The sequence below is a fragment of the Primulina tabacum genome, chromosome 5, assembly GCF_025594145.1.
Source record: "Primulina tabacum isolate GXHZ01 chromosome 5, ASM2559414v2, whole genome shotgun sequence".
Classification (NCBI taxonomy): domain Eukaryota; kingdom Viridiplantae; phylum Streptophyta; class Magnoliopsida; order Lamiales; family Gesneriaceae; genus Primulina; species Primulina tabacum.
This window is the reverse complement of record NC_134554.1, coordinates 32,681,840-32,691,532: the sequence shown is the minus strand read 5'-3', so window position 1 is coordinate 32,691,532 and position 9,693 is coordinate 32,681,840. Positions and strand designations below refer to the sequence as shown.

Here is a 9,693-nt window from a genome sequence, read left to right as displayed (position 1 = left end):
TTAGGTCATCCATGAAAAGTATGACTTTTTATGCTAATAATATTACTTTTTATTATAAATATCGATAGAGTTGACTCATCGTGAGACCATCTCGTAAAAAACCTACTCTTAAAAATTAAAGTCCCGTGTTATCGTATGTTATGGATTTTACATCTTAATGTAAATTTATACTCCAAAATTATTATCACCTTTTATAAAATATCTGGAATTGTCAAGATATCGAATCATGAAACTCAAATTCTAAGCGTAATTTCAGGTTTATCAACAACGGATTGACTCTCATCCATTTGGAGAAAATTGATTCTTATCAAAAATTAATACCAAATCAGCATCTGCATATTCGTAAATATATATAATAACTATTCTGTAAATTTTTATTTACTGGAAAATTTATTTCACATCTTCTTTTAGCTTTTGGTTTGAATCATTGAAGTCCACCAGCTCTGTTGCTTCCTTAAATTTGCTCTAATGGAGGACTTCCATCTCCCAAAAGATTCTTACTTTCTTGGATTTGATAGCTCTACGCAGTATGTTTTCATTCAAAATTGCACCGATGTTCATTAAATATTCAATGGGATCAATGGTTTTTTATTATATAATGTAAGATAGTAGATTTCTGTGTGACGAGAAGATTCTTATTAAAACAATTTGTAGTGTTTATTCAACTGGATTTCTACTAATTTTTGTGGGTTTCTGTTAAATTTATCTTTTTCCAGCGATTTCCAGTGATTGGGATTCAAGATTTAAATTTTGTATAAATTAAGAGATAATGATCGTTTTTCCTGTAGGTCATTGAAGGCAACCGTATTGGATGCAAATCTCAATATTGTAGCTTCTGATATAATTAATTTCGATTCTGAATTAAGCCATTACAAAACCAAAGATGGTGTTTATAGGGATCCTTCTGTCAATGGGAGGATTGTTTCACCCAGTTTAATGTGGGTGGAGGCATTGGATTTAATACTCCAGAGACTCGAAAAATCGAAGTTAAATTTTGGAAAGATTGCTGCCATTTCGGGTAGTGGACAGCAACACGGTAGCGTGTATTGGAAAAATGGGAGCTCTTCAACCCTTTCATCATTGGACTCGAAAAAGGCATTGGTGGATCAATTCCGTGATGCGTTTTCAGTTGAAGAATCGCCTATATGGATGGATAGTAGCACTACCGAACAATGTAAGGAAATTGAGAAATCTGTTGGTGGTGGACTGGAGTTGTCAAAGCTCACTGGTTCTCGAGCTTATGAAAGATTTACAGGTCCGCAAATTCGGAGAATATTTGAGACACAGCCAGAAGCTTACAAGAATACTGAGAGAATCTCTCTAGTCAGCTCGTTTATGGCATCTCTTTTCATCGGGAAATATGCTTGTATCGATCAAACGGATGGGGCGGGGATGAATTTGATGGACATCAAAAAGAGGGCTTGGTCAAAGATGCTTTTGGAGGTTTGTTTATACTCCATTATTGGTTTTCGATTTCTTGGTCGATGCAATGTTTCTATTTCAGTAGAAGTTCATTGTACTAAATATATTTATATGTTATGTACGTATGTTGTAGGCCACTGCTCCAGGCTTGGAGAAAAAACTTGGGAAATTAGCTCCTGCACACGCGGTAGCTGGTTTAATCGCCCCTTATTTCGTGGAGAGGTCAGTGGCATCTTAATCTTCACCGTTAATATATTCCATGTTTGTGTACATTGTTGGATTTCTTATAAGCCTTGTTAGAAAATGTTCAGGTATAAATTTGACAAGAACTGTTTGATCATTCAGTGGTCTGGTGATAATCCCAACAGCCTAGCTGGTAACTATTTCTGTGTTTCCTCGTGTTTTTCTTATAACCAAGTTGTTGACAGACGAAAGTTCTTGTTTGTAATTTGTTTGCGGGATTGAATGCCCCGCACAACACATCAGGCCTTTGACAATTCTCTTGGGGCTCCATATGGATCGATGAATTTGGATTTGATAATGTGTTCTGAACGAGAGGATTTCATGGAGTTCAAATTATAACTTTTTGAAGGAATTTCAAATCCACACCAAAAGATAGCCTAAAAATGCGTTGGATTCGAAAGACAAAATGCAGACATGGTGGAATTGGACACATTTTAAATTTGTGAACCTCGTTTTCATTGATCCAAATGTAGCTTTAGGGTGCAGTTGGGAGGATTTATTTGAAATACATAGATTTTTGTAAACAATGAAACAATAGATCAAATACTAAATTCATACCTTATTTTTTTACACATTAGTTACACAAAGTAGAATGAATTTCAAATGACATTATCATTAGGTGAATTTGAAGTTCATGGTCTTACTTATCTAAAACAACAAAAAAACATTTGAAATCCATCAATCAATCAGACATTTATAAAACAGTTGAAAACCAATGTAATCTAGTTCCTTCATTATCATGATAATGCCAGTTTACAGTTTCTATAAACTATGCAGTAATTCATCTGATGCTCATTGAGTTCCTTGTATGTTTTAGGTTTAACCCTTAGTAGTCCTGGGGATCTAGCTATCAGTCTCGGAACCAGTGACACTGTAAGTCGTCTTCTGTCGGAACATCTGCTGTTTTATGCTGCATGTGATGTTGGTTCAATTTAACGACAGTACCTCGACACTGAAAATAGGTCTTTGGGATCACCAACGAGCACAAGCCATGCTTAGAAGGGCACGTCTTTCCTAATCCAGTGGATGAAAAAGGTTACATGGTAATGCTGTGCTACAAGAACGGATCTCTTACCCGTGAAGGTATGTAACAAACTGCTGAAAACAACGATTTGGATATTATAGATCATTGTTGAATGTTTTTATTTTCTTGTTCCAAACTTGGCAGATATACGTAACCAATGTGCGGATAAATCTTGGGATGTGTTTAATAGATGTTTACAGGAATCACCGTCTCTAAATGGTTAGCGCATCTGTTCTAAACTTTTTTCTTTAAGGACGTATTATTTCGTCGTTCTTCGCCTCGGTTTTAATGTTGTAAGGTACAGGTGGAAAGATAGGCTTTTATTACAAGGAACATGAAATTCTTCCTCCCCTCCCAGGTAAAAATGCTTACACAAATTTTGATCAATTGTACGAACTCATAGATATTATTATCGATTAAAATACCTATAATTGCTTCCAGAGTTCTGGAATCAATGTTGTTCTTGCTAAAAGATCTTATTCATTATCCCCTTTATCTCCACTTTTGAATAGGATAAAAAGGTTCAAATTACACGAATATATTGTCTTCGACTGCCCTACAATACGAGTATCGCGAATATATGACTAGCTTGCGATGATTGCAGTTGGGTTCCATCGTTACGTTCTCGAAAATTTCAGTGGTGACTCGTTAGATGGAGTAAAAGAACATGAAGTTGATGCATTTGACCCTACTTCTGAGGTTTGTCTGCCTCACCTTCAATATGCATAAATGTTAGTATGGTTACATACTCGCTGAAACAAAGTTCTTGCAGGTCCGAGCATTAGTGGAGGGCCAGTTGCTCTCAATGCGAGCTCATGCTGAAAGATTCGGGCTCCCTTCACCTCCAAACAGTATAATTGCTACGGGCGGAGCATCAGCAAACAAATGCATTCTCGCGTTAATATCTTCGATTTTTGGGTGCAATGTACATACAATTCAAAGCTCAGGCAAGCCATATTTTCTTTTTATCACCTCTGGATATCTTCTTGGGGAATTAGAACTGTAGTAATCTCATATAAAATCGTGACTGTGTATAGGAAATATCCATCATAACTTTAATACTGTCAGTCTGATTTCATTCTTTTGTATTTTATTTTTATTTTCGACACTTGCCTCAAGTTGGATGTGAGAATCATAAATGATACATTCAACTTACACAAAATATTGTGCAATATGTTCTTCATCTAAGACCTTTTTGGTGAAATTTTCATGTACTCGGTTTTACAGACTCGGCTTCTATGGGGGCTGCACTAAGAGCTGCTCATGGCTGGCTGTGCAACAAGAGGGGCTGTTTTGTTCCTATATCTAGCATGTATACCGACAAATTGGAACAGACGTCTCTAAACTGCAAGCTCGCGGCTACTTCTGGAGATCCAGAGCTCGTTACTAGGTATGGATTGTTGATGAGGAAGAGAGTGGAGATTGAGAACAATCTTGTCAAGAAACTGGGACGATTGTGAATCGAATGGTTACAGTTTAAATGAAGACCAGCTGTGCTAGGCGCTGGTGGTGGTTGTCGTGCTCACTCAGGTTTTTTTCTAATTTATTATAGTGGGATTTTTTTGTGAATTTCATCTTTTTTATGTTTCTTGCAATAAATTTGATTTGTGGATTACAGTTCTGTTTATAATTCTTACATGAACAAAAGAAAAATATTAGTAATAATATTCTGTTTAGATAATCGAAAAGCTTTATCACGGGTCGAAAAGCTTTATCACGGGAGCTGTCTCATATGCAACCATTATTTTGTTAATAGTTTCTATAAAACTTGGAAGTTGACATATATTTTCCCAAGAAAAGATATGTGCACACATCGTACCATATCTAACCTTGAAAAATATCAAGCAAATTAACCAAGTCTAGTTGACTGGTCTTTTAGTGGCTCAAGTACAACCATTTCTCTAAAATGATTTAATACATTGTCCATTTCTATCAACTTTTTATTATTTTTCCAGGGGAGGAAATAGGAGAAAAATAAACTATAACTTGAACCCAAAAGATATTGGATGACGATTGCTTTGTGTTTTGACTTGAATGGTTCCATGTGACATGACACTTCCAATGGATAAATGTTTTAAATTTCATGTATATTATATATATATATATTTTACGAGAAATGCCCCGAGTAGATCTCATATTCATAAATCCTAATTGCACTTTCTAGTCAATATTTTTCAACTAAATGAAACTTCTGCAACGCTTGGTGCTGCACAAGTCCATATCGCAACCAATTGTACGGGTCGACGACCAGTTGGTCAGAGAGTGAAGATTTACATGACGCACAAGAGTTGGAATCATCTTTCAACAAGACAGTAACATTCCCTAGTAAAGCTCAAGCCCTTGCTTAACATTTTCAGTGCCTCCCTTGAATGCATTACACCACTTTATCACCCAAGGAATCCCTTTACTCCAGTCATTCTCTGCCCTTGACTCTCGTGCTGCATCTGCCCTTGACTCTCATGCGCCGTGCAGCAGCATCGCAAGAGTCTAGAAGCAGGTCAATATGCGCCTTTCTCTCACCCAAACTGCCATTCTATGACCAGCTTACCACTTATCCCAGCTCCCCTCTCCAAATCACCACAGCTCTTAGGGACATTATATGTTACCATCGACAGCTAGTTTCTCAAACAAACACAAATGACTTTCTATGTATCTATTCCCTGAGATCACCCACACTTTCACAATCAGATAATCAGACCCCACTTCCCGGATAAAAATTGCATTATGTAAGAAATATGAGATTTGATTCGATCCCAAATGCACCTGCCTGGTGCATCTCTTCTGGGAAGTAGAGAACTTGAAACGTCATTGCATTGTTAAAACTCTAGTAATTTAACTTAATCTACGTAATTCCTATAATTTGTTGTTGGAACATTACTCGCGTAAATTTATCCGTAATGAACAAATTGAGTAAAATATCCATCCACAGATGAATTATTTGGTCATCGGATAAATTCATTTAGTTACAATGCTCTATAATATAAGAACTGAAAAAAGTGAGGGAAGCTCCGTCTTCTAGAGATTAACTCCTCGTGGTAGACATAGGTTAATCCATGTTGCAATATTATTGCATACCCAAACCCAATTTAAACTCAAGAATGGCCCAACAATAGATTGTAATCCTTACCAATCACAGCTTCATTTACAGTATAAAGTTGCCAAACACCATCTCAGTACTTTTCTGATAGAATGTCATCTGTATCGTATCCACTTCATCGCAATGCAAGCGCACCTATATGGCATTAGGAAAATGAGGTATGTAATGACATATACATTGTGTAATTCAAAATGGGATTTTCCGTAGCTTCCTTCATGCTTAGGCGACACACAGCTTTCTATGTTTTTCAAAACATTATGTGCAGAGCCTTGTCTTTCCACTGAGTACTACAACCATACTAGATGTGTTTGAAGATATTATCAGGGATAATGAAAGCGCACATAGAAGGCCGCATAAGGATATTGAAGGACATCTCGTGGAATATTGGTTAACGGATGTACTATCATTTGTTTCGTGCCTTGGGAACTAAAGGATCTGATCCCAATTTGCTCAATACTATTAACTGCAGGTCACATAATCCATAGAAATTTAAAATGAAATGGATATTGTTCAAATGATTTATTATTCTAACACGGAGTGTATGGCTACAAAGGGGCCAACACAACATTACTTGGAACGGACCTTTTCAGTCCCAACTCCATTTTATGCTTACACCTGCAACCATCTGCTATCTCAAGGTCTATGGATACTACATCAATCATAAAGACATGACAGGATGGCTACTTATTGGACTCCATCAACAACATTTTCTTCTTCGAAGAAAGGAGAGCGATTCCACTTTCCATTAAAAATTAAGAAATGTAGGAGCATGCACAAGGATTTTCTATTTATTAATCAATGAAGTTTATCAACATCCAAATTCGTTCAACAAAAACTGACCACCAAACATCTAAGAATAAATAAACTGAACAAAGCATAATGCACGATCAGCACAAAAGTTGAAAAGGAATAAAGATGTAACAAATAAAAGATCAACAGAAGATCAATCAATATAACCAAAAGAGATTTAGAATTCATTGTCAAAACATACAATAGATTCAATAAATATGATAACTACTGAAGAAGTGACTTAAGGTTTTAGATCCTTTTCTCCACCATTCATGTACAAAACGAACGCTAATTGAACAGTGGCCTGCATCTCCTTTTCCACTTTAATTCAGTGGTCATATTCACTATAATCTCCCAAAACCATTTACATATTTAAATTACAGTATTATAACTATAAAATAAAAGGGAAAGAAACACAAATCTGTAGAACTCTAAAATGAGTTACCTTTCTGATACCTCAGCGAAAAGCTTACATACCCTTCCTTCCACCTTGGGCTAGGAAGAGGCACCGTCGGTGATAAGGGTAGCGGCGGCAACCCCAATTGACCGGTCGGTGAAAACAGCAAACTAGGAGAGAGCATAGCATACGGAGACCTAGGCGATGGCACACATCCAAATGGCAGCGGTGAAAGAGGCAGCACTGGAAAAGGTGATGGCCAAGAAGAAGATGATTGCACAGGCGGCGTCTGTTGCTGTGTGTGGGGAGGTGGAGGATGAGGCAATGGTGGACCGACACCGTTCCACCGTGGCAAAGCAGCAGGCGTGGTGTTCGCCGAACTCTGGAGAAAACGCATGTAAGTAGAGATCGGGGATTCTATCGGATGTAGCTGCGATAAGGGTTGAGGGTGGGCTCCCCGCTGACCAACTTCGTTAAGAGGTATGAGAGAATCGGGACGAGGTCCAGCCGCGGCCACACCGTTCCACAAAGGCGACGGTGCAGATGGGATAGAAGAGCCCTGGATAAAACGCATGTAGGCAGAAATAGGTGACTCCGCCGCCGGATGAACAGATGGCAAAGGCGGCAGCGGTAAAAGCTGCCCCACTGCCCGTTGATCAGTATCGTTAGGAGGACGAGGAACCACCTGAGTCAGCTGCGGTGGGCGGTTGCCAATTTGGGCCAAAGGTGGGGGACGGATCCTCTGTAGTCGTGAGCTGGACGGCCTCGGCTGCGAGACTGGCGGCGGCGTAGGAAAACGTTCATGGGACGGCGAGCCCGTGAGCTTCTGAACGACGTCTCGAAAGTCGTTCTTGTTGATGTTATACACCGGTGGCTGCTGCGTATTGTGCTCAAGAATCGGCGCCGCCACAGCAGAAGCAGCTACCGCAGGTTGAGGCTTCCGCACGGGCTTCGCAATCTTGTACGAATTCTTGCTGACTTGTTTCAAGTACATTTCGCTGTTCCTAGTCGAAGAATCAAATCCTTTATCCATTTTCAGACATACAGCAGCACAAAGATTACTGTAAATCTCTGACCAGTCCACCTCTCAAAAGGAGTGGCCAAACGTCATTTGAGATTTGGGAATTAGGGATTTTCGATTTTCGGATTGTACGGTATTCTTTAAGTAGTAGGCTGCCACTTTTTCATTATTGCTCATGGATTCGCATCTCCTCCTTTAACATTCCTCTTGAGATATAAATACCACACACAAAGTGTATATATATATATATATATATGTATTATTTATTTAATCTTGTTTACTTATTTTATCCACTGATATATATAATATATTATTTTTAAATATTTGAATATAGTCTGCAAAGAGTCCACATACGTGGATGAATTACTTTCTTAATATCAATATTCTTTATAATTCATTTATATTACGTATATTCTATTTTATATGTTAATCAGATTATATACAATATCTAATATCTTTAGAGAAATATAAAAACATTTATCGTTTACCACGAAGAAAATTCTTGATCCTATGATGTCGTCATTGAGATCTATTTTCTTGGTTTTAATTAAGAGCGTAAATAGATTGAGTTGACCGAATATTAATAAAAATTTATAGCTCAAATTCGATTCGAAATGTTCGACCCTATTTGTTATTCGAACAAACAAGGTTCGAGAATAAAGGTGTGTTGAAACATCGTTTTCTCGCATGCAAGACGTCAGAAGTTTAATTTTTTTTTTTGTTTTTACGTTCATAATATTCATTGGACGTCGTATGATTTAAATCATTCATAGAATGTTTGGATCCGATTTATTTTTGCGTGTATAACATCGGCTCCAACTTCCGTGCTTTAAGCGGATACAGTCCTTCTTGTAAATACGTACGAACGGATTTTCCTCATTTGATCGTCAAATCAAGTCCACGATCAGAAAGTTTGTTCCTCGTACAGATCGCATCACATATCTAAACGAAGTTTGCTTCGAGATTGGATCGCCGGAATTTCAGAAATCCAACGATGTTGAGACGGTGGCGCGGTGGAAAATTGGTGGTCGAAATTTCTTGTGATGAGAGAGAAACTTTTGTGGACAAAATTTAGGTATTTCATATAACGTAAATGAAATATTTATATTTTAAATTTCTGATCAAATCGGAATCCTATTTGAAGTAATTCTATTATTCAAAAATCTCTAATGAATGTATTTTCTATTTTTGAAAATATAATAAATAATTAAATTATTAACAAATTTTGATAATACATATATATATAATATATTATATATATGTCCATATACGTGCATGCAAAAACTCTTGTGACTATCTCATGTGTCACTTTTGTGATACAGATCTTCTATTTTGGTCATCCATGAAAAAAAATTACTTTTTATGTCAAAAGTATTAATTTTTATTGTAAATATGAGCATAATTGACCTGTATCACGAATAAAGATACGTGATATTGTCTCACAAAAGATCTATCATATATATATTTATGCTTTAAATTAAATAACTTTTATTTAAGTATCTAATTAATTATTAATCTATTATAGAATCTTCTAGAATGTTTCATGAGAATTTTGCTCTTAGTAGTCACCACTAGGGTTGGGATCGGGTAGAGACTCGTCGTATTGAGACTCGAATGTTCGAGATCCCGTGAGGTGGGGGATATGATATCCATAAAAAAAATTAATCCCTTAAAAGCTACAATTCAATAACCAAATAATT

The 9,693-nt window shown here is 37.0% G+C and overlaps 2 protein-coding genes across 3 annotated transcripts; one reads left to right on the top strand and one right to left on the bottom strand.

The window, feature by feature from the left end:
• The first annotated feature begins 279 nt into the window (after positions 1–279).
• Positions 280–4,354, top strand: LOC142547428 (xylulose kinase 2-like). The gene is made up of 11 exons (XM_075655724.1): positions 280–527; positions 789–1,443; positions 1,556–1,644; positions 1,734–1,798; positions 2,483–2,538; positions 2,628–2,748; positions 2,834–2,908; positions 2,994–3,047; positions 3,294–3,388; positions 3,462–3,636; positions 3,917–4,354. Exons 1-11 carry the CDS (start codon positions 469–471, stop codon positions 4,147–4,149), a joined length of 1,677 nt encoding a protein of 558 aa, XP_075511839.1. The 5' UTR covers positions 280–468; the 3' UTR covers positions 4,150–4,354.
• Positions 4,355–5,620: 1,266 nt separating this feature from the next.
• LOC142547427 (VQ motif-containing protein 9-like) lies at positions 5,621–8,204 on the bottom strand. Of its 2 annotated transcripts, none has more exons than XM_075655723.1 (2): positions 7,021–8,204; positions 5,621–5,921 (listed from the first exon to the last, which is right to left on the bottom strand). In XM_075655723.1, exons 1-2 carry the CDS (start codon positions 8,003–8,005, stop codon positions 5,902–5,904), a joined length of 1,005 nt encoding a protein of 334 aa, XP_075511838.1. In that variant the 5' UTR covers positions 8,006–8,204; the 3' UTR covers positions 5,621–5,901. The 2 variants fall into 2 exon arrangements, with proteins under 2 accessions (XP_075511838.1, XP_075511837.1); XM_075655722.1 differs by lacking the exon at positions 5,621–5,921 and adding an exon at positions 5,990–6,401.
• Positions 8,205–9,693: the final 1,489 nt, after the last annotated feature.

Bases quoted from the DNA above. Each gene is read 5' to 3' on its own strand.
- LOC142547427 (XM_075655722.1), bottom strand. From the start codon at position 8,005: ATGGATAAAGGATTTGATTCTTCGACTAGGAACAGCGAAATGTACTTG. The intron at 6,402-7,020 runs GTAACTCATTTT...AGATGGTTGCAG, and splicing joins TTCGCTGAGGTATCAGAAAG to GTGTAAGCATAAAATGGAGT.
- LOC142547428 (XM_075655724.1), top strand. From the start codon at position 469: ATGGAGGACTTCCATCTCCCAAAAGATTCTTACTTTCTTGGATTTGAT. The intron at 1,799-2,482 runs GTAACTATTTCT...TGTATGTTTTAG, and splicing joins TAATCCCAACAGCCTAGCTG to GTTTAACCCTTAGTAGTCCT. The intron at 2,909-2,993 runs GTTAGCGCATCT...TGTAAGGTACAG, and splicing joins GGAATCACCGTCTCTAAATG to GTGGAAAGATAGGCTTTTAT.